The sequence below is a fragment of the Mesoplodon bidens genome, assembly GCF_964165515.1.
Source record: "Mesoplodon bidens genome assembly, chromosome: 3".
In the NCBI taxonomy this organism is placed as follows: domain Eukaryota; kingdom Metazoa; phylum Chordata; class Mammalia; order Artiodactyla; family Ziphiidae; genus Mesoplodon; species Mesoplodon bidens.
The window spans coordinates 11,006,786-11,031,554 of NC_138178.1; the positions used below are offsets into that span (position 1 = coordinate 11,006,786).

Genomic DNA, 24,769 nt, shown 5'->3' on the forward strand with positions numbered 1-24,769 from the left:
TTGTGCCTCCAGCACTATGGATTTATTTAGTCCTTAGCCTCTAGTTCCTGCAGCTGTGTCCTTTCAATGACTGCTTTATGGTGGCCAAGAGAGTTGAGGTCGCCTGCCAGGACTCTGAGATCTGGAGGAACACATGGACACATTATTCCTCTACTCTGAAGCTATCCAATTCCTGTTCCGGTCAGATGGGGAGATAGTGGGAGGATATCTCTGAAGCAGCCCAGCACTTACTGTTGATGATACTACTCATGCCTGACATTACTGCAGAAGAACAGGCAAATTTATCCTCCTTGTTCTTCAGTGGTTAATTACCAGTGAAAGTGTAATAATGCAAAACATAATTCTGAATGTAGCTCCTGGGTTTCTTTGTAAGAACCGTTATGGAGCCATTATTTTTTTTACTCTAAGACTACGCATGGGATCCAGTCTGCTTCAAACAAGAAGCCAGGAAAAAGGGCTTGCTATGCTAATTGAATATTAATTAGGCTTTTGCTTAAGTTATTGTGTGTTACAATTATTTGCAACTATATTTTTTTCTGTATTTATGTTGAGGGGGAAAAAAAGTACCTGAAAGGTAGCAAGATTCTTACTTAGCCTGAATATCTGGAAGAAAGTATCTTGCCACTTCTTTTTTTGTACTTGTAACATTTGTAAAGGGTTTTGTTCTGCACTAAGAAAAAGCAAAATATCATCATCATTATTACTGGCCTTTGTTCACAATGGATTTCATCCAGACTCTAATCAGTTACTCTGTGACTAACAATCTGAGTCACTAAGTTTCACATGTTTATGGATTTCAACACAATTCCCAGGCTGAGCATTTTTTTGTTTATTTTCATGTTTCAGGACTCAAAAAACTAAATGCCCTTCCGGATTTCAAATCTGGTGTCACTGAGTGACTGGCTCTGAACAACTCAGCACATAGACTGAATCACTCCTTCAACAACAGATTAACATTGGCAAAAGGTCAAGAACTGACCAAACTGGCAAAAGGTTAGTATATACTTTTAGGGCAAAGTCTTTAGCCTGGTGGAGAATTCAGGTAAACATAAATATTTGTGTTTACACCATGGTAATGGTACTAGACAGTTTCGGAATTGAAAATGCAGGAACCTCCAACTAAAAGGGGATTAAGAGAAGGACAAAAAAATGCAAGTATATTTACTGGTTATTAACTCTGTAAAGATCTACATCTTTATGCTTACAGCTTCTTCAAGGGAGTATCAGAAAATGGACAATCTGAGCTAAAATACCCTTTTTTATGGAAAATTCCATTATTTTAATAATTTTCTCTTTCTACTGTATCCATTCTCATACCAGTCCCATCTTGTCCCTAGATTATAACTGTCCGTGGTTGGTCACCCTACACCCATCTTAAAAAGGCAATTACCCTGTCATTTTCCCATCAAATAACTTTATAAACATTTGGTCACACATTGTCACAGCATCTCCAATTAATAACACCTTACAGTTTTATAGCACTCTTCAAAGGATTCTCTTGCATGTTAGCTCATGTTAATCTCATCTTCATATGCAGTAGAGCAGAAATGTATTGCCCCTCTTACCGATGAGAAAATTGAGGCATATTGATGGATGTAATTGGCTTAGCCTCAGTGGCTCACGTCATATGGATTAATGCTAGAAAAATCAGAATCCTGGTCTGAAGCCATTGCACTAGACACATAACAGAAATTTGAGATTTAAAAAGAATTTTTGCCTCTGAGTCCTCATATGCAAGATTAAGAGTAAAGTCTGGACAAATGATTTGTTATTCTTGGGTATCATCCGTTCTTGCAAATGCTATTTGTGATATCAAATGTATATTGTATTACATTAATGCTGTCCAAAGTATAGAAGTATAACTAGATCACACAAAATGTTACCAAAATATAAAAAGATAATAAATAAAATGAATTGAATTTTAAAAAACGATTTGTGCGTCATTCTGTATCCTTCACAGGATGTCCTATGGGTCTCTACGGGATGTTCTTGAGTGTGCATTCTTAAGATTCCTGTTGTCATTCAAGTAAGTGACTTTTTTTTTTTCTTGTGAAACTATTGGATTTTACATTTAATTAATGGCCTTTCTAAGAAAAGATTTATCTACCATATCCTTTACATCTTCCACAGTGCCTGGGCTGGGCACACAGTAGTAGCTTTTTTTTGTTTTTGCGGTACGCGGACCTCTCACTGTTGTGGCCTCTTCCGTTGCGGAGCACAGGCTCTGGAAGCGCAGGCTCAGCGGCCATGGCTTACGGGCCCAGCCGCTCCACGGCATGTGGGATCTTCCCGGACTGGGGCATGATCCCGTGTCCCCTGCGTCGGCAGGCAGACTCTCAACCACTGTGCCACCAGGGAAGCCCAGTAGTAGCTTTTTGATTTCAGTAGAGCAGCTACATCTGTAACCTAGTTTGAAGTTTCTTGTCCCTAAGGCCCATGTACCAACACTGAGCCTCCTATGGGTAAATTTGATTTTGCAGTAGTAAGACAGTGGGATTCCTTAAGGCATGGTTGGTGAACCATTGCATCACATTCACCTGAGTGTCTTGGTGCAGATGTCTGAGTCTGAACACAGAGCTTCTCCACCAAAACCTACCGAGTAGGCGGGTGGCTGCCTCCCCAGAAGAGTCTTCGGAACTCTAAAGTTGGATCACCACTTTTCAGTTTCTGGAAGTTTTAATGACTTTGGTTGTGAAGATGCTTCCTGGGCCTGGTCTTTGACAATGAAAATAGAAGATGGTCCCTCACCTTTGAGAAAAGAGGTCAGACTATAAAAATGGCCCGAAACAAGGACGTCTGACACTTACTGAGAGAAAATGTTTACCTGTGCAAGAAACACTGTCACCCAGTTTATGGGAGCCAGTCCACAAGCACAGCACCTAATTTCAGCAATCCACGAGGCTGCCTTCCTTCCACGTGCTGGCACTTAGGAGAGGACAAACAGGGCTGAGCACGGCCATGTCGGAATGACTAACATTTTTCCAACCCAGAGTGACATTACTGATTGATAACCATTTTCCCCTCAAACCAAGCAAAATAAGCATTCCTCTCCCTCCCTTGTGCCAGAACCCGAAGATGAACAAGATAGTCTTTCGGAGGGGCCCGAGTTCAGCTCGGGGCTTCAAACCTGAGCGGGGCTGCAAAGGATGAGGCGGGAGGGAAAAGACCAGGGCAATGAATGCATATAAAGGGAGAGCAGGGCCCTTGAGGAACAGACAAAGAACCGGGACCCTCATTCCGGGGAAGGCTGGGATCAGGGGATGAATTAACAAAAGATTCATAAAAGAAGGCTTCTGAATCTTAGAAGAGCGATGGCTTTAAGCTGCAACCTGAAACAGTTAAAATCTGACCATACGTTCCTACAAAAGTGGGAAAGTAGATGATGTGTCAAAACTTCTCTCTTTTTTCGCCCTGAAAGGGGTAAAGGAAAGGCCCTATTTCCCAGTCCACATCCTGTAACTGCGGGCATGGTTCAGGGATAAGCCACCGCACGGCTCTTTCAAACTCCTCCTGGCTGGGCAGTTCGAGGATTTTAAAAGCACATCATAGCTTCGCCCACAGCCGTACTTCGAGAACATCCTCTACCGCAGGCTCTTTCGCGGATTTACTTGGGATAAACAGCGCCTAAAAGCAGGAAGGATTCAAGGACCTTGTCAGCCTGAAAGCTGGGACGACAGACCTAGGGAGGCGGGGGAACTGGGCACGCCTTATGTTCCTGTAAAAACCGAGCCACGGGCAGCCCGGGTCTCGCGGGTCCCCGCGGGGCTCGGGCTGGGGGCTCGCAGACGGGCGGTGGCCGCAGGGGGACCCGCGCGGACGCCCGGGGGACGGCGCTCAGGTGGAGAAGACGCCGCTCCGCAGCTGCGCCCCGCGCCCCCGCCCCCGGCCCCAGCTCCCCGCCCCGCGCCCGAGGAGCCGCCCGGGTTGGGGGCGCGGGCCGAGGCGCTGGAGCCGCGCCAGGCGTGGGGTCGTCGGCGCGCCGCAGCTTGGTCGCCCGGCGGCCCGGGGCAGGCCCCCTCCCACGCCCTCCCCCCACCCTCTCCCGGCCCGTCACCGTCCCGGCTTCTTCCCGCGCGCTTCTTTCCTTGCCGCCTACCCCGGAGAAACATGGCCGGGAGCCGTGAGGAGGCGCCAGACTACGGGCGAGGCGTCGTGGTAAATGCAAACTCCGGTTTCGGGGCCGAGTCGCGCGCTCCCCGCCCCTCCCTTGTTGGCACCCCCGCCTTTTAGGTTAAAAGCTCGAAATGCATTCGGGAGAGAGCGGGCCACGGCTTTGTTCTTCCCTCCCGACGGGATCGCTTCCATCCTCCCCCTCCCCCAGTCTGACCCCGCGCTTAACATCCCTTCACCCCGTGTCCTCAGTGTCCCCCCCGCTCCCCCACCAGGAATCCGCTACTCCCGCGTTAAGTCTGGGTGGCGCCGGCTCCTCACTCTCGCTGGCCACCGGGAGTCACCCCCGGGCGCCGGGCGGGCCTGCGAGGACCCCCGCGGGCCGGTCTTGTGGGCTTCCTTCGTCTCGCGCTCCCTCCTGACTCCTCCAGCGCGGGCTTCACGTGCTGTTTTCAGAAAGGGTACTGAGGTCGCTCCGGGGCAGCCAGGAAGTAAAGGAGCTCTAGTGGACGGAGCTTGAGCTTGGAAACCCGGACGAGGGCTCTTTCTGTGGGGCCCCTGCGCGAGCTCGGGACACGCTAGCGCCGTCGAGCGAGCCTCCGGTTCGGCAGAAGGGAAACAGCACGCTGGGCCCGCTGAGCCAACTAGAGGGTGTGTACAGAGTAGCTAGTAGTGTGTCCGAATGAGAAGGTGGGGGAGGATGGGGTCCCAGGCCAGAGCCTCTTTATCCCTGGGGATCCCTCGAAGTCAGCCAGTGCCCGGTGGGTACCCATCGCTCGGTGTCCTGGAATGGCCGCCGGCTTCGGCTTGGTTTAGAATGGTCTCTATGAAAGGTGGTAGTTTTTTGGTTTTTAAAATTATTTATTTATTTATGGCTGTGTTGGGTCTTCGTTTCTCTGTGAGAGCTTTCTCTAGTTGTGGCAAGCGGGAGCCACTCTTCATTGCGGTGCGTGGGCCTCTCACTATCACGGTCTCTTTTGTTGAGGAGCACAGGCTCCAGACGCGCATGCTCAGTAATTGTGGCTCACGGGCCCAGCTGCTGCGCGGCACGTGGGATCCTCCCAGATCAGGGCTCGAACCCGTGTCCCCTGCCTTGGCAGGCAGATTCTTAACCACTGCGCCACCAGGGAAGCCCGAAGGGTGGTAGTTTTAACGCGGCAGGTTTAAAGTGACCTGCGGGTGCGGTGTGGGCTAACTTGCTACATTAAGAGTCTTTGTTCAGGGATCAGCCTGTAATGCCCAGATAATCTGTGTGTGACCGGGAAGAGACTACAGAAGTAGGAACGTTATGCTAGGAAACACCTCACAGCCTAACCGATCTGTTCAGGTTGAACCGTCTTGCCCAGTATTAATTTCAAAGCTGGGCCTTTCCTTCTTAAAGGAGGAGTTCATTTATTTATTCATTCCGCTCATGTTGACTGTCTTGCTGTGTTCCAGACCGTGTTCTAGGCTCTGGGGAAACAAAAAGCCCTGTGTTGGTGGAGCTTACATTCTAGAGCAGAACACAGGCAAGCAGTAAGAAAGCAAATACACAAAGAAGATACTTTCAGAGAGTGATATGTGCAGTGAAAAGACAAGAGCAGTGAGATAGAGAGTGGTTGGCGGAGGCCTGGGGATGCTGCTTTAGCTCAGGCAGAGCAGCCCCTCCGTGACATCAGAGCCGAGACCTGAAGGCTAAGCAGGAGGTAGCCACGTGAAGACTCTGAAGAAGGGTCTTCAAGACAGCACCTGCCAAGGGCAAAGAAATCATTACATTCTGAGAAGGAATCATGACATCCAGTTTATGCTTTAAAAAAAAAAAAAAAGGTCATTCCAGTTTCCATGGAGAGGATGGTCAGGCCTAGATTTGGGGTGAGTTGGAGGGGGATGAACATGTAAAAGGGGACATCACTAAGTTCAGTTCTGGACAAGTTGAGTCTCTAGTGCCTGTAAAGCCTATGGGTCAGTATGCACCGGAGGCAATTTGAAACTCCTGTTTGGAATTCAGGAAGGTGATTGGTTAGATTTGGAAATTGTCAGCAAATAGAAAAATATCTGATGCTTGGCAGTGGATAGGGATGCCCAATTGAACATGGAGAAGAAATGTGAAACTATTGTTAAGGGTAGAAAGCCCCAAATGTAACAGGCCGAGTGTCTGGGAGAAGCCAGATAAGGAGACCAAGAATGAGTAGCAAAGTAGGAGAGAGCAGACGGGGTGGTAGGTGCCTAGGGGACAGAGTTTTGTGGAGGTGAGGATAAGAGGTCAGCAGGAGGGGCAGATGCCTCAGGAAGAGCAAGTGGCATCGAGATAGAAAAGACGAAGCCATCGGAAGTGAGAATCTTTTTTTTTTTTTTTTTTTTTTTATGGTACGCGGGCCTCTCACTGTTGTGGCCTCTCCCGTTGCAGAGCACAGGCTCCGGACGCGCAGGCTCAGCGGCCATGGCTCACGGGCCCAGCCGCTCCGCGGCATGTGGGATCTTCCCGGACCGCGCACGAACCCGTATCCCCTGCATCAGCAGGCGGACTCTCAACCACTGCGCCACCAGGGAAGCCCAGAAGTGAGAATCTTTTAAACAACTATTCCATCAGTAGAACGGTTAAAATATAGTACTAGTATCTAATAATAGATAGTCTTAAAAATGAATGAGGTCAGTCGATATGACTAATAGGAACGGTAGATTGTTAAAGTCTAAAAAGCAAATGATGGAACAGTAAGTAGCCCGATCTATCACTGCTAAAAGAAGCTTTCTCAAAAGCAAGGTAATTTGGTGAAAGATGCAGGAAGGTAGTGAGAGGGTCCACCAAGGTTGGGAATAACCAAGGTATAATGGAGATCATCCCTGCATTTATGTCATTCTCTCCAGTAGAATTAATTACATTAATATCAAGTTGGATATGGGCAGGCAAGGGAAATGCAGAATGAATTCAAAGTGCTGATGGAAGGGTCTAGAGGAAAAGGAAAGCTCAGGAGGGTAGATATACTGGGAAAGCAGAGAGTGCTCAAGGATGGGTTGGAAAAAATCAAAGGGAAATTTTAGTACCAGTGGATAAGGGGGCAGGTAGTAATGGCAAGCATTTATTGAGCACTTACTATGTGGTTTTCCTGTATGATTCATTTAATCCTCACAAATCTTTGAGGTAGGGATATTATAATCCCCATTTTACAGAGGAGGAAACTGAGGCAATGATAAGCAATCGCCCAGGTCACATGATTAGCAAATGGCAGAAGCAGGAGTTGAAGCCAGCTTTCTAGCACTGTGCTACATGGGAAGCTGTGCTTCTGGAGAAGAATGTCAAAGTTGGGGAGGCTGCTGTGACGGACAGGATATGGCTAAGGTGGACTAGAGGCGAAGTCGTTTGAGCTAAGGTAGGTGAAGTTACTACAAGATGGAGTAGCTAGAAGGATCATCAAGGCGTGTATTGGAGTGTCCAGAAATGAGGTGGAGAAGAGAAGTCTGAGTTGGTAGAAACTTGGTGATAAACATGGCAGGGGACATAGAGCCAGATGACTTGAGCCTAAAACGAGAAATACAGTTCGTGCAAGAGAAGGGAAAATGAAGAGACTGAAGATGGCTCTTGCCTACAAATGGCTTTCAGCATACTCGGGGAGGTAGGACATTAGTAGATTATTAAAAGTAAATGGGAGCAAGTGCTAATTACCAAATTGGAGGTGTAGACCCTGAGTTCGGAAACTTTGCTCAGGGTAGACTGGCTGCCAGTGTCCCCCCTACCAGCTGCACACACACACCTCAGTTGGTATATCTTTGTTGCTTCTCAGGGAGAGAAAAGATTTCTCTACCTCTCTGGTCTTTGGGGATCAGGTTATTAGATATGGTTTACTTTTACAGAACCATTATCAAAGAAGCATAGTTAGTGCCTACACATGTGAGTTTGGTAGGAGTAAGGAGAAGAGAAAATCTGAAATGATTGTGCTTCTGTTATGGCATCTCCCTCCCCCTCCCCCCATGGAAACGTCTTTACTAGATGTGATGAGTTTCCCCTTCTCGGTACAGAACCCCCCACAGAAGAGGAAGGCCTGCAGGATACAGGGTGTTATTTGGTCTGTGGAGACCCCCCCTTCATTCCCCTGGGAATGAAGCAGAACCTGGGACCCTTCTTTGAGGACACAGCTTCGACTCAGTTTCTCAACGTGTGGCTCTGAGGCATCCCTCACAGTGCACCCCCTTCCCTGGCTCTGGGGCTGGACCAGTGACCCCAGCTGGGCCAGTTGACGTTCTTGTCTGGGATTCCCAGAAGCGGAGCTGTGGGACAAGACTCCCTTCCTCTCTAACAGTGGACGGGTGGATGTGAACCTGAAATTGGCGGCCGCCATGGTCACTGCCTGAAGGAGAGAGTAGGGCCCAGGCTTTGGGGCTTAGCAGCAGAGAGGAGCTGAGGTTAGCTTTTTTTTTTTTTTTTTAAGATGTTGATGCAAATACTTTTTAAAAAATTTAAAAAATTTTTTTGGTTGCTTTGGGTCTTCGTTGCTGCGCGTGGGCTTTCTCTAGTTGTGGCGAGCGGGGGCTACCCTTTGTTGGGGTGCGCAGGCTTCTCATTGCGGTGGCTTCTCTCATTGAGGAGCATGGGATCTAGGCGTGCAGGCTTCAGTAGTTGTGGCACGTGGGCTCAGTAGTTGTGGCTCGCGGGCTCTAGAGCACAGGCTCACTAGTTGTGGTGCACAGGCTTAGTTGCTCCGCGGCACGTGGGATCTCCCTGGACCAGGGCTCGAACCCATGTTTCCTGCATTGGCAGGCAGATTCTTAACTGCTGCGCCACCAGGGAAGTCCCCCCAAATTAGCTTTTTGTATGTGTTTCCGAACTATTTTTCTGCCTAGGGGATACAACTTGAAAAATAAGGCAAGAAATATTCTAAGCAAAAAATTTATTTCTGATGACTTAGAAAGAAGGTCTTCAGTATATCTTCCAATGGGGAAAAGAGAGTCCGAAGGAGTTCCGGGGTTTGGATGTGGTATAAAATGGCTCAGTGTGTTTGTCACTTCCCCAGCTTGGCCATATTTTGCGTCTTTGAACAGAGAAGGCATTGTTCTGAATAAACTTAGAGCATATTATCGTGATACTGAAACTATTTAAAGACTTCTTGTTTTGATTTTTCAAAAAGCAGATGAATAACATAATTATCTGCAGTTCCTAGCAGCCTCCATTCCTTCAGGTCTAGGACACATTTACAATGCAATTTGTATGCACTATTAAGGATAAACCAGTGGTTCCCTCATTTCTAATTGTCTTTTATCTCTACAGTGAAAACTCACTATTTCAGACTCATTGGGAAATAGTCTGGTTTGGCTTATAGGATAGTTTTAGAGAAACACGTTTCTTCTACTTTGAAATTTACAGCTTTAACTAGGGTAATAAGACTTTGGCAGATAGGTTTAAAGCACTTCTTTAAATTAATTAACACATGTAATTTGTAAGTAAACTATTGATGTTTCAGTACATCTAACTGGTTAACATTTACTGCAGCGTTCTGTAGACCAGATACTGATGTAAGAGTTTTATATCCATTATCTATCTTCTTTAATCCTTGAAATAGCCATATGAGGTAGTCATCGGCTCCATTTTATAGATGAAAACACTGTGACCCAGAGAGGTTAAAATGCCCAAGGTCCAACAGCTAGTAAATTCACCCCCGGGTGTGTTAGACTTCTAATCCATGCTCTTAATCATTACTCCGTGCTGCCTCTGAGCTACAGATAACCAGTACAGTTTTTATATGTAGGTTTGTTTTGTCATTTTATCATTCTTTTCTTTTTGGGGGCATCATTTATTAAGCATTTATTATATACCTGGAGATGTGCTAGGAACTCTAAGTACATTATCTGCTCTATCTTTTTATCCTCAAAACAACCCTGTCTGTGGGTTTTATTGTGTCTTATTTAAAGGAGGGGGAAATGAGTCTCAGGTGTAATTTTCCTAACATCATAGTAAGTGTCAGAGCTGAGCCCTAGAACATGGACTAGAGAATGGTCTCTGAGATTCAGCCAGGCAGGGGGTACTACAGGATTTACGTGGTGGGAGGAGTGGCCACTAGTTCATGCCGCTACCTCTGGGAGGGCTGCGAGAGGTAGGGTGGGTAGTGTGTGTGGTCTGGCAGGGGAGCCAGAAAGTGCTGTGCCCTTGGGTGATCTCCCTGGGGCCTGGTGCTGGTCAGGCTTCTTGTCTGGTCTTTGTCGTGGTCTGCCAGTGCATCTTCTGGAATCTCCTCATGTTCAGCTGGCGGTTCAGGCTCTGACCAGCCGTTGTGGTGTTGATGGTGACCGCAGACCCCAGGAGTTCTCAGGGTAGAAGCCAGAGTTACTCTGCGGATTCAACAGTTGCCACCAGCTGATTTGCTGGTCAAGGCAGAGCAGATGTGATGCTCTTCAAAAACGCAGATGACACATCATTTGACTGTCAGTCGGCCAACGGCAGATAGGAATTTCTAGAGCCATGAACGGTGGTGCTCTTTATCACAAGGAGATAAACTGAGGGTTTGGTAACGTGTGGATGTAGACTGTGTCATTTATTCACTCACTTAACATTTTTGAGCTCCTACCATATTCCAGGTCAGGGTTCTGAGCACTGGCGTTTCAACAATGAATGAGATAGACAAAGTCTCTACCAAAAGGAGCTAACATTCCAGTGGGAGGAGACAAGACAAAACACACATGCAGACGTACATATGTCACAAGCAGTGGGAACACACCGAGCTCTGAGGGGCACCAGGAGTTTGGGAGCCGTGATCAGAGCAGGAACAGTCAGCAAGGCCTCCAGAAAGAACTGGGGCCTGACCTGAGCTTCTGTGGAAGACGCTGAGTTTGGGATGCAGAGGTAGGGGGGACAGAGAGGGAGAGGGCATAGGTGCAAGACAAACGAGCAGAACACAGAGCTGGGAAGGATCCTGATTTGACTGGAGACCAATCTGAGGGCAGGAAGGGCTGCTATAGGCAACTGGGCTGGGAAATGAGGATAGGTCTGCATTATGAAAGGCCCCGGAAGCTTACAGCTGCATGGAGGAGTCTGGTGGAAGTGTACGGGAGTAACCAGAAATCCAGAGCCCATTCAGCTATGGCTTGTCTCGAGTGTCTAACACCTCCGTGTCACAGCCTTTCTGGAGGACCTGAGAGTAAACGTAACTTGGTCTTCACCGTCATTTCCTCCCCTGCCTCTTTGCTGTCTAACCATCAGACTTGCACATCCAGTCCTAAGCAAGAGGAAGACTTGCTAGGAGTCTGTCCGCTCTCTGAATATACCAATTTTCTGGAACAGTCAGCTCCCAACAGGACTGACTTAGGTTTCCACCATAGCACAGCCTTTTGCAGTCTTTACTGTAATGACCCGACCACTCAGAAGTTTGGGTCCACGATAATCCCAGGACACATGTACTTTTAGTAAGTAACCTTTCCCAGGCAGATGAGGCGATCACAGTGCACAGACATGTAGTAGTATATATAATAATATATTGTACTAAGGTGGGATGAGCCTGTCTCTATCAGTAGACAGCCAGACCTTGGAGGTACGGTGGGTTCGGCTCCAGGCCACCAAAATAAAGCAAATATCACAATAATGAGTCACAAATTATTTTGGTTTCCCAGTGCATATAAAAGTTATGTTTACACTATACCATGGTCTATTAAGTGTACAATAGCATTGTCTAAAAAAACAATGTACATACCTTAATTTAAAAATACTTTATTCCTAAAAAATGCTGAGCATCATCTGACAACACAAGGTTGCCATAAACCTTCAATTTGTAAAAAGCATACTATCTGCAAAGCGCAATAAAAGGTGTGCCTGTAATTACAAACATAATTTTACTTATAATATATTCGTGATAGTATTTGTAATTTAGATATAAATTGTATATTTACATATGTGCACTCTTACAAACAATGCTATCAGGTTAGCTGTATGGCATTAAATTGGTATTTTATCTTGTGACGCCAAAAGTCAGAAATGGAGTTCCCTGTTCACTTCAGTAGGTCCTTCGTCAGGTTACGTGAAACAAATTACCTTGTCCCACCTGGCTTCTCGTAGGTTGACAGAATATAACTTTTAAAAAAAATTTATTTGACTGTACCAGGTCTTAGTTGCGGCTTGCGGGAACTAGTTCCCTGACCAGGGATCGAACCCAGGTCCCCTGTGTTGGGAGCGTGGAGTCTTAACTGCTGGACCACCAGGGAAGTCCTATGAAATATAATTTAATGCCATATGGATTATCAGACCTAGTCTGTTTTCAATATTATTCTTTTTTTCAAAGGATGCTCTTGTTTATTTATGTTTCTTAAAATAAATTTCCAATGAAAAATATTGTAACCAAGATAATTTGATTTACAGATTATGGACGACTGGCCAGGCTACGACTTGAATTTGTTCACGTACCCACAGCACTATTACGGAGATTTGGACTCTGTCCTCATCCCTCACGGCATTGTTGTGGACAGGTGAGTGGTCTTTGCCGTGTAAGTTTTGTCTAGCCCTCTCTTGTGTGAATCAGACGGTACACTTGGGGACCCTACCCCGGAGTCTCTTCTATATAATGGTACACAGAACTTTTATACTACAGAGAATGTGGAATAAAATAAATCTGTGCTTTACATGAACTATTTCCTGGGATATTTGTGCAAGGGAAATGGTGAGAAGGCCATGCATACGGAAGGTGTTACATCACACGTAACAGCCTCAAAATAACAATGTCCTGTACAAACTGATGAAAATGAGGGTTGGGAAAGTGTTTGTCTCACGTTTTTCACAGACTCTTAACCAGGGACAGTTAAGAGGTGACCTTTGCTTTCACGGGCCACACCCCTGAAGGCTTTTCCTGCGACTTGTATTTATCTCAAATAAGTCTTTTCTCACAGGTCGGTCAGTCTGTGCACAATTACGTTTTCAGTGGTGATGTTTTAGAAATAGCAATATTTGCAGCTTAAAAATAGCAGCACAGAACTGTTTCTCAAGTAGTGTTTCTAGTTCTTTTGGACCCGTCGACATAGATATCCTCTGGCTCCTTCCTAGCCGACTGGCTTTTCGAAAGCCAACATTTTCTCTCCTGTTCTAAGCCCCTAAGTCACCCTCACTTGTTTTTTGGTTTTCAGAGAGCCCCCTCCAGTTCAGCCTACCACAGGCTTCAGGACAGATAGGTCCTATCCCTTTAACAAAGCTTCCTTAATGCCCTGATGCTTGCCTTTCCATGGACCTCTGATTTCTTGTACAGAGATCAAGTACTTAAGCCTTCACATTTATATGAAAAGCAAGCTTCCTGGATTTCAGACTCAGAAATTGGGGCAGGAGAGGCTCTGAGAAGCAGGAGAAACTGAGACTTCGGGCTCCCCGCTCTACCCTTTTCCTTTAGCCGTTGTATTCCTGCCTCTATTTTTTTATATTCTTCTGAGTTAAAATTTAACTTGTAAAATAGATCCTCAGCCAAAGGAAAGTTTGAAAAGCACTGGATGGTCACTATTCCCAGGATATTATCTTTCCATCAGTGCCTGTCTGTAAGCAAAAGGAAATGTCATTCTCTCACTCACATTCTAAGATTTTCCATTGGATAAGATCTGCACATTGTGTATTCTTTCAAACTATAGTTTATTATTAAAATAAGGTCTAGTTTGTGGTTTCTCACAGCCTCAGGTGGCCTTCCATGGTATACAAGTTTTGATCCTTGAAGGGAAAAAAGGTTCTGTGATGAAATAAATGTAAGAAATTTGGCGTCTCCCAACTTGATAAACCTCCGTGTTGGCAATTCATATTAAAGATACAGATTCCTGCAAAGAAAAAGGGAGGGGTAGGGAAGAAATCTGCTTGACTTTAGCAGTTAAAGCACCTTTTTTGTGTAGTGGGTGTCTTTGTACTCAATTCACTTCTTAATAACTCTCAGAAGCGTTTTCTCTTCACACGAGTTTGGGAACCCCTGGTTTAAACAAATTCCTGCTTTTCTGATCTGAAAATTAATGTATGACTTAAGTTAATTGCATCCTGATTTAGTACACGATTGAATCCTGGTAAGGGTACCAGTTCCCTCTACAGGAGACTTACCCAGTGAACTTGTAAAAATGCATAATCTTAAACTTTATGTCTAGAAATTCTGATTCAGTGGTCTGGAGTGGCATCCCAAGTATGCCCTTTCCCACCTTTAAAATGAATTTATTAAGATATAATTTACATACTACAAAACTCACCCATTGTAGGTAAATGACTCAATGATTTTTGGTGCATTTTTATGGTTAGGCAACCATCACCACCATCGTTTTACAATATTTCTATCATCACCAAAAGTTTGTTGTCAGTTTCTGCTCCTACCCCCACCATCAGGCAATCACTAATCTGATTTCTTTCTCTATAAATTTGTCTTTTCTGAGCACTTCATATAAATTAAATCATACAATATCTGATTATTGATTCATCAGTTGATGGACGTTTAGATTTCTAGTTTTGGGCTATTGTGAATAATGCTTCCCTGAACATTCACATATAAGTCTTTGTGTAGGCATATCTTTTCATTTCTCTTGGAGAGGAATTCTGAGTTTCATGGTAAGTTTAAGAAACTGCCAGTTGTTTTCCAAAGTGGCTCCACCATCTTACATTTCCCACCAGCAGTGTTTGAGGGTTCCAGTGTCTCCACATACTTGCCAACATTGAGTATTGTTTGTCCTTTTAATTATAGCCATTCTAGTGGATATATAAAGGTATTTCATTGTGGTTTAAATTTGCATTTTCCTAATGATTAGTGTGCTTGTTAGGTACTCATACATCTTCTTTGGACAGATGCCTATTTAAGTCTTTTGCTAATTTTGCAGTTGGGTTGTTTCTCTCCTTATTGAGTTGTAAGAGTTCTTTATATATTCTGGACACAAGTCCTTTATCAGACATATGATTTGCAAATATTTCCCACTAGTATGTGGCTTGTCTTTTCATTTTATTATTGATATCTTTTAAGGAGAATGTTGGGTGAAGCATTCTACAAATGTCAGCCAGGTCCAGTTGGTATATGGTACTGTTCCTTTCAACTGTATCCTTACTGGTTTTCTGCCTTGTTGGATCTGTCAAGTACTGAGAGAGGGGTGTTGAAGTCTCTAACTGCAATAGTGGATTCATCTACTTCTTACAGTTCTATAAGTTTTTTGATACTCTGTTGTTGGGTGCAGACGCATGAAGGACTGTTACGTCTTCCTGGAGAATTGACCTCTTTTTAATACACTAACGTCAGTCTTTATTCCTGACAATTTCTTTGCTCTGAGGTCTGTTTTGTCTCTAATTGATACAGCTACTCCAGCTTTCTTTTGATTATGTTAGCATGGTACATCTTTCTCAACCCCTTTAATCTATCTGTGTCTTTATATTTAAAATGGATTTCTTGTGGACAACATATATTAGGGTGTTTTTTTTTTTTTTGCAGTATGCGGGCCTCTCACTGTTATGGCCTCTCCCGTTGTGGAGCACAGGCTCCAGACGCACAGGCTCAGCGGCCATGGCTCACGGGCCCAGCCGCTCCACAGCATGTGGGATCTTCCCAGACCGGGGCACGAACCCATGTCCCCTGCATCGGCAGGCGGTCTGTCAACCACTGCGCCACCAGGGAAGCCCTAGGGTGTTTTTTTGATCCACTCTGACAGTCTCTGCCTTTAATTGGTGTATTTTGACAATTCACGTTTAAAGTGATGATGATTGATATACTTGGCTTAATCTCTACCATATTTGTAACTATTTCCTATTCATTGCCCTTCTTTTTTTAAAAAATAAGTTTATTTATATATTTATTTATTTCTGGCTGTGTTGGGTCTTCGTTGCTGTGCGCGGGCTTTCTCTAGTGGAGGCGAGCAGGGGCTATTCTTTGTTGCGGTGCGCGGGCTTCTCATTGCGGTGGCTTCTCTTGTTGCAGAGCACGGGCTCTAGGCATGCGGGCTTCAGTAGTTGTGGCAAGTGGGCTCAGTAGTTGTGGCGCACGGGCTTAGTTGCTCCATGGCATGTGGGATCTTCCCGGACCAGGGTTCGAACCCGTGTCCCCGGCATTGGCAGGCGGATTCTTAACTGCTGCGCCACCAGGGAAGCCCCTGTCCTTGTTCTTTGTTTCTTTTTTTGTCTGCCAGTCTGTGAAAACTGTCTCCCCCACAGTGTGTAGCCTCTGATGATGTGCAGTTTATTTTTCTTGTTTTTCCTTTTAAGTTTTTCTCACCAGAGTTCATGCTTGTGTCTGAACAGCTTAATCTTCAGCCTAAGATTGGGTAGAGATTGTACTCAAACACCTTGAGCCAGGGAGGCCTCCACTCTTTGCTGATGAATGTGTGTGGGAGCCTGGCAAGCATATTCAGATTTCCAGCCTTTGTCAAGCCTTCCCTGGCTTTTACTTTCCACTGAGCTTTCCTGTGTCTCTGCCGCACGGGTTTACAGGCTCCACCATCCAGGGATGTGTGGTGGCCTGAGCCCACACTAGTGTCTGCAGTGCATATGCACAGCTTCTGGTCAACTTGGGATATGTGGAGAGTTTATTATGTGCCCCTCTCCCGTGACTGTAACCTCACAGAACTCTCTATTAAATCTGTGACTAGTCTGCCAGGTAGTTGCTCAAACAGGACTGCAACTTTAGGATAACGGGGCCCCTGGCCCTCCCTGTTCTCATGCTACCAAGATGGCCGTGTTAACTGACGGTGCTCCCCATTGGGTGAGCAGTGCCCCACCCTGCTTGACTACCTGGTTGAACAGTAGAGCAGATTGGGGGCCAGGGAGAGGGGACCATTCTCAGACAAGAATACCACAGATCTGTGCTGTTTCTAGCCAGTGTTCAGTGTTTTCATGAATAAATGATTCTCAGTTTGGTGCATGCCTTTGGTTGATTTCCAGAGTGCTGAAATGGTTGCTTTTGACAGTTTTGTCCAACTTTCTACCTTCTTTTTGTGAAGAGGATGTGTTGACCTCCTCACTGCATCATGCTGGAAACAAGTGTCCCTTTTTATAGAATATCTGGCATGCTGGGGACTTCCTGGCGGTCCAGTGGTTAAGACTTCACCTTCCAGTGCAGGGGGTTCAGGTTCGATCCCTGGTTGGGGAGCTAATGTTCCACATGCCTCAGGGCCAAAAAACCCAAAACATAAAACAGAAGCAGTATTGTAACGAATTCAATAAAGACTTTAAAAATGGTCCACATCAAAAAAAATCTTTAAAAAAGGAATATTTGGCATGCTGATGTACATGTTTTGTTGATCATATTTTGAGACACATTACCTGAAACCGTGGTTGTCATTTTATATGTATATGTATGCACATATACACACACAAATAAAAAACCTATAAAAATACATAAAGTATATATATTATACATTTAGAACATATATGATATAATATTTTTTTTCACATCATTCACTTCATCTGTTTTAAATCTAATTCAGTTTGAGGTGCCAGTGGGAATATTTTAAAAAGTGTGCACCTTAGATCCTACCTCCATTCAAGGTTTTACTGTTGTATGGGTGTATGGGCAATGGACTTATACATAAGAAACAATGAGAAAAAATACAGTGACAGTTCCACATTAGGTGTGGGATGCCAGCCGAAGGCTGCATCATGGTAGAACTTCAGGAGACACCATTCAAACTGTGATCTGTGGAGATGGTGTCCACTGAGATTGTCCGGAGCACCTCTCATAGAGGTAACGTGTTATCTTCATCTAATATAAGTCTAATATTATTCTTTCGATAGTTATTATGGTCTTGACTTTTCCTCCAGTCTCATCTAACGTGGTCAGGTGGGTGAGTCATTCTCCATTTCCTTCTTCTCTGCTTTAAAGGGAACGTAATATCACCACATACCATCATAGCCTCGTTAAAGCTGACAACTAGGCTCTGTAGTGATCCAATAATAGCCTTCGTGATCTTTGACATCATATTTTACACCTTAATCATTTTTTGTGATGCGGAGGAGCAACAATGTAGGATTGACGATGTGGTTATATCAGAAGTATGTTTTGAGCACTTTGTCTTTGTCCAACTTTAACAAAGCTTCTTATCTGTAAGCTTCTGTCTCCCAAGCCCTTCTCCACATTCTCCTGCGTAATCTAATATGTAGAGTACATCATGCATTTTTTGGGAAAGGAACAAAAATGCTCAGAAGTAGTCATGCTTTAATATATCTTTTAATCCCTTCTTTCAGAATTGAACGGCTGGCTAAGGATATTATGAAAGACATAGGATACTGTGACATTATGGTCCTATGTGTACTTAAAGGAGGCTACAAGTTCTGTGCAGATCTGGTAGAGCACCTTAAGAACATCAGTCGAAATTCCGATAGATTTGTCTCTATGAAGGTTGATTTCATCAGACTGAAGAGTTACAAGGTAAGTTATGATTTACTCCATTTTCATTCTATGATGTTCAGAATGAGCAGTGCTATAAATCAACGAACTAATAATATTATGAAGATGAAGCATGTATTTTATTTTAATTTGCAAGATACTACAACCTGTAATTCAGATCATATTCTTGGGGCAGGGGGAACCCTCCTATTATATTTCCCATACAGGGAAAGATGGTTCAGGAATGATTCGTGCTTTTTTATGGTTATAAAGTTGAGTGGTTATTTCCTGGTGCCTAGTCTCACCGATGACCGTGTTAAGAATGAGTGTTAAGGAAGTCCAGTGAATACAGACGTGTTTCTGCTCTGGATGTCCACTGTTGGCCCTGGAGACCCGTGGGAAGGTGTCCCCCCGCCCAGAGAGGAGTGTTAGTACTTGGGTGACTGCAGTCAGGACCCGGAGGTAGAGAAGTAAAACCTGTAGGGACAGTGAGTCATCAAGAGCAATGAGACAGGACCAGGGAACCTCCCCCAGTCTGTGCTGGGTTTCCTTAGCCACCACTGGATGGAATTGAGAGAGATTATTCTCCAAAGACATCTGCCCTTAGCCTTCCCCTCTTTTCTCTATGCTGTTGCCTTTTGTGATGCTTTAAAGAAAATAAATAATAAATAAATAAATAAACTATTTATTTATTTATTTATTTATTTATGGCTGCACTGGGTCTTTGTTGCTGTGCACGGGCTTTCTCTAGTTGTGGCGAGTGGCGGCTACTCTTCATTGCAGTGTGCGGGCTTCTCATTGCAGTGGCTTCTCGTTGCAGAGCACAGGCTCTAAGGCACGCTGTGTCAGTAGTTGTGGCTCACGGGCTCTAGAGCGCAGGCTCAGTAGTTGTGGCGCACGGGCTAAGTTGCTCCGCGGCACGTGGAATCTTCCCAGACCAGGGCTCGAACCCGTGTCCCCTGCATTGGCAGGCGGATTCTTAACCACTGCGCCACCAGGGGACCCAGATAAATTCTTTTTTATGAACTCAGAGTCGATTGACTAATCGCCTAAACATGGGAGTGAATTCCTATTATGTCTACAAGTCACACCCACACGTAAGCGGAGGAGATTATACACAAAAGGTGTGTACACGGGGGATAGGGATGGGAGGGCATCTTAGAATTCTGCCTACCATTCTCTTTCTTTGACTCAGTTGCCTCAGCTTTTGAGTATCTGGCAAATTAGTTCTTATTTCTTAAGATACTGTATTTTCCTGATGACCTCTCAGGGCAGGATGAAGCTGGGGTTTTTTTCTTTTTGTTTTTTGTTTGTTTGTTTGTTTTTGCAGACATCTTAAGCCTAATTTATTGGTTTCATCTTCTCTTAAAAATCTTTTCTCTCTTGAGGTGTCTTTCATCCTGATTTAAGTAGCTGTGCTTCCTTCTTTTTTTTTTTTTTTTGCTGTACGCGGGCCTCTCACTGTTGTGGCCTCTCCCACTGCGGAGCACAGGCTCCGGACACGCAGGCTCAGCGGCCATGGCTCACCGGCCCAGCCGCTCCACGGCATGTGGGATCTTCCCGGACCAGGGCACGAACCCGTGTCCCCTGCATCGGCAGGTGGACTCTCAACCACTGCGCCACCAGGGAAGCCCTGTGCTTCCTTCTTAGAAGACATTTTTTTCTTTTTTATTTGACTCTGATTCTTACTGTATTTTTCCCCAGCAAACAGCTTTTTAAAAAAAATCTTTAAAAAATTAAAGAGAGGTTTATTGAAGCATAATTTATGTGCAATAGAATTGACCTCTTTTAGTTTGCAGTTCTGTGAGTTTTGACAAATGCATACAGTCATGTAAGTCACCACGATCAAGACATAGAACAGCCCTTACCACAAAAAATGCCCTTGTATCCCTTGGTAGTTAATCCTTTCCCCAGGCCCCAGGCTCTGGCAACCACTGATATATTTTCTGTCCCTAGAGTTTTGCTCTTTGCAGAATGTCATATAATGTAATCAAATATCATGTGGCCTTAGTAAATCTGTAAAGCTTAGCATCATTCATTTGATTTCATCCATATTGTTACATGTCCCAGTGGTTCATTTCTTATTGTCAAGTAGGATTTCATTGTATGGATATGCCAGTTTTAAAATCATTCATCAGCTGAAGGATATTTGGTTTGTTCCCTTTTTGGGGTGATTATGAATAAGGCTGCTATAAATATTCACCTGCATGTTTTTGTATGTACTTATGTCTTTGTTTCTCTTGAGTAAATTTGTCTTGAGATTCCTAGGTCATACGGGGAGTATACATAAGAAACTGCCAAACTGTTTTCCAAAGTGATTGAATAATTTTGCATCCCCACCAGTGTGTATGAGAGTTCCAGTTGCTTCACATTTTTGGCAACACTAGGTATTGTCAGGATTTCTTTATTTTCTCTGTTTTTTACCCATTCAGCCAGCTGATAGTATCTCACTGTGGTTTTAATTTGCATTTCCCCAGTGAATAATGATGTTGAGCATCCTTTCATTGAGTAATCTTTGCTTAATTCAAGGTCATGAAGATTTTATTCTCTATTTTCTTCACAAAGTTTCCTAGTTTTAAATTTAGATCTAGGTGTATGATCCATGTTGTGTTAACTTATTAATATGGTATGGATCAAGGTTTCTTTTTTTTTTTTTTTTTGGCAAGTGAATGTCCACTTGTTCCAAGATCATTTGACGAAAAGACTGTTCTTTTCCATTGAATTGCCTTTGATCTTTGACTGAAAATCAATTGACTGTATATGCATGGGTCTATTTCTGAGCACTCTGTTCAGTTCTGTTCATCTACGCGCTTATTCTTTGGTTAATACCACACTGTTTTGATTACTCTATCTGTACAGAAGTCTGGAAATCAAGTAGTGTGTGTCCTCCAACTTTGTTCTTCTTCATAACTGTTTTAGCTATTCTAGTTATTTGTGTTTCCATATAAGTTTAAAAATCATGTTGTTGATTTCTGCAGCATAACCTGTGTACTGCACAGGTGTATCTGAGTTGCATGCTTCTTCCTGGGACACATGTTCAGAAAATGACAACGTTAGGATGATCTGAGGGTGGAATTTTTGGTCCTATGACGTCAAATGGTCATCCATCAGATATTTGCACAGGACCAGTTTAATGGTTGGGGGTCTTGACTGCTGTGACCTGGGCAAGACTTACTCCGTGTTCCTGAAAAAACAACTGTACTATAGCAATCCATATGTCATCGGTGTTATCTATAGGGGGTGATGAAAGGCGTCTTGTGATATATTGTCTAAGCTACGTGAAGCTTGGAGTGTATGCAGTTTTTGAAAAGAAAGCAAGCTTCGTCAGTGAAGGCAAGTTACAGGATGTTATTTATTAAGCAAGTTATAGTTTAAGGGATCTAACTGATGACTGCCCTTGGTTTCACTATTATATATGGTAAGTTTTTCTTTGAATTTCAATTTCCAGTTGCCTATTGCCAGTATATAGAAGTACTACTGATTTTGTGCATCAAATACTATGACTTTTCAAAACTCTCTTATTAGTTTGAATAGCTTTTTTGTAGATGCTTTTGGATTTTTCTATGAACACCATCATTTCTTCTGTGAATAAAGATGGTTTTCCTTCTTTCTTTCTAATTTGTGTATTTATTTCTTTTTATTGCTTTATTGCACTGGCTTGAACTTCCTGTATAATTCTGAATAGAAATAGTGAAGGAAAACATTCTTGCCTTGCTCTCAGTCAGTATGATATTAACTGTTGCATCCTCAAATTTTTGATTTATTGTTTTCATTTTCATTCAACTCAAACTATTTTCAAATTTCCTTTGTGACTTCCTCTTTCACTCATGGATTATTTCTTGTTGTTTAATTTCCAAATATTTGGGGATTTTTCCAGAGATAGTTCTATATGATTTCTAGCTTAATTCTGTTGCAGAAAGGATACTTTGTATGATTTCAATTCTTTTAAAGTCTTTGAGTCTTGTTTTATGGTCCAGAATTCATCTATCTTGCCGAAACTAAAAGCATTAGGATCCATGTGAGAGTAAACAATGTTGCTAACTCTCACTGTCCATTTCTCTAAACATCCTCTGTTTCATCAATGTTTTAACCTAGAGGCACACATTCTAACACTTATTATCTCATGTTTATGTAATACTAGTTCTGAACAAGCATTTGCATTTGTATAGCTCCAAGACTATTGTGATCATTTTTGCTGCATCTCGACAGATATTTTCAAGTCAACATATTTTATTCCCTGGGGATAGGGCTATGGGGGCGCCTGCCCAGGATTCTGATGAAGGAGGAAGGCAGTAGTAGACTTTATTTATTATTTATTTTTGGCCGCGTTGGGTCTTCCTTGCTGTGCGCGGTCTTTCTCTAGTTGCGGGGAGCGGGAGCTACCCTTCGTTGCGGTGCGCGGGCTTCTCATTGCAGTGGCTTCTCTTGTTGCGGAGCACGGGCTCTAGAGTGCAGGCTCAGTAGTTGTGGTTCACGGGCTCTAGAGCGCAGGCTCAGTAGTTGTGGCACACGGGCTTGGTTGCTCTGCGGCATGTGGGCTCTTCCCAGACCAGGGCTCGAACCCGTGTCCCCTGCATTGGCAGGCGGATTCTTAACCACTGCGCCACCAGGGAAGCCCTAGACTTTCAATCTTTACCACCAGCGTCCGTTCTCACACACAGCACATTTTAGTTTTTGTCCCACCCTTAAATCCTGTAGGAGCCAAGGATAACTGTGGTGTCTCTTCTCTTCCCTTCTTACAAAATGTCCTTCCTCTTGTCCAGTACCAAGGTGACACAGATCATCTCCTGAGAGATGACCTCACATAAAAGCCTATCTGCTCACTCAGAGCCAGCTTTTCCCCTGATTAAATTTCTCAGAAATGGGTGGAAAACCAAATTGATAGACCAGGCTATGAGGTGAACAGCCCAGCTCTCTGCTCATAGAGCATAAGCTGTCCTCATCCAGAGGTGAATTCATTGCCCTCAGGTTAGTCTTGAGCTGACCATCCCTTTACACACTTGAGCTCTATCAACATTCCCGAGGACAGAGACCTATTAAGACACCACCAAACAAGGGGAACAGGGCTACAGCTCATTTTCCTCTGAGGGTGTCTGGTGCTCCTCCATACCTCCAAACCGACTCATCGTGAGCAGACATCTTGAAAACGTCTTAGCAGAAACAGTGGCCACTAAGGTGTTCTCTTCATTCCTTTAGAAATTCCTGGAGGGCAGTCAGGACTCTGGGCTGTTGTGAGTGCTGGTCAGAAGCATCATGTAGTTTTACTCCCTCCTATCCTTCTGCTCTGTGATTGTTTTTAATTAATTTTTTTTTTTTTTGAGGAAAAAAGTTGAAAGTTCAGTTTACTGAGAGGCAGTGTGTCTCCTGGTCACAGCCATCAGCATTCATAGTTCACTTTAGGGACTCTTTTCCCAGGAGGGGTCCCAGTTGTTTGAGCCCTCCACTGTTTACTAAGGGACCTTCCTGAGGGATGGATGGTCCAGATATCTCAAGGCTCTCGGCAATTTGACTTGCCTTTGTTTTGTATTAAACTTCCCATAAGACATGAAGTGAGTTTGCATGAGTGATAACCATCTAGACGAAGATTACTTAGAAATTAGCATTAGGCTAATTCATTGGAGAGCATGGCCTCACATACTCCCGTTCTTTAAATGAAATGAGAGGCACTGGCTGCCTGAATTCCTGAACATTTCAAGTTTTCCTTCCTCCTTCCCTCCGTTCTTTTTTCCTTCCGTCCCTCTTTCTGTCTTTTCACTAGCGTTCATTTAGCATTTGCTAGATGAATTCATTATCTCAGTTAATCCTGAGTGTAACTCTGCCAGGTATCTCTCATCTCTTCTTTTATTGATGAAGAAAAAGAGGCTTAGAGAGGTTAATTAACTCACCTAAGGTCACACAGCCAATAAATAGTAGAGATGGCACCAGAGCCCAGACCCATCTGTCTCTCAAGCCTGTGCCCTTTGCAACATAACACATTTCCCACAGTTTTTTCTAAGGTTTTCCACAAAATTTTACTGTTTCACGAGATATTAATATGTTTGCTAACATTTATAAAGGAGTTGGTTTTTTTCCTAAAATATATGTAAGACAAATATTAAGTTCATATATACAATTATTATCATTATGCAATAATTTGCCTTTAAGAAACGGTGACCTTACTTGAGAAAATCTGGAAGTTGCAGGAAGAAAGAACTTATTACATGTATTACACCCCATATGCCCACAAATGGCTATACTTTGTAGCTTGTCTTATAAGATCAACAAAACTAGTGAAAGTATTCAGTGTTTATTTTATTTAACAAAGAATCAAATATCAATTATTTCTCATAAAAATTTTTTTGTCTATGGGGCCTAGTTTTTCAGCTGATCTAATAATCCAAAGATAACACTACTACATGAGC

General features: G+C 43.9%; 1 protein-coding gene across 4 annotated transcripts in view; it reads left to right on the forward strand.

Moving 5' to 3' along the window:
* The first annotated feature begins 966 nt into the window (after positions 1-966).
* The window catches only part of PRTFDC1 (phosphoribosyl transferase domain containing 1), a 102,456-nt gene continuing 78,653 nt past the window's right edge, over positions 967-24,769 (forward strand). For 3 of the 4 annotated variants that reach the window (XM_081227733.1, XM_081227735.1, XM_081227736.1), the window contains exons 1-3: positions 4,037-4,155; positions 12,425-12,531; positions 18,227-18,410. In XM_081227733.1, coding sequence (XP_081083859.1) covers positions 4,108-4,155; positions 12,425-12,531; positions 18,227-18,410 — 339 coding nt within the window. In that variant the 5' untranslated portion in view covers positions 4,037-4,107. Of the gene's footprint in view, positions 994-1,960; positions 2,027-4,036; positions 4,156-12,424; positions 12,532-18,226; positions 18,411-24,769 lie in introns of those variants that run through there. The other variant, XM_081227734.1, reaches the window with a different exon arrangement.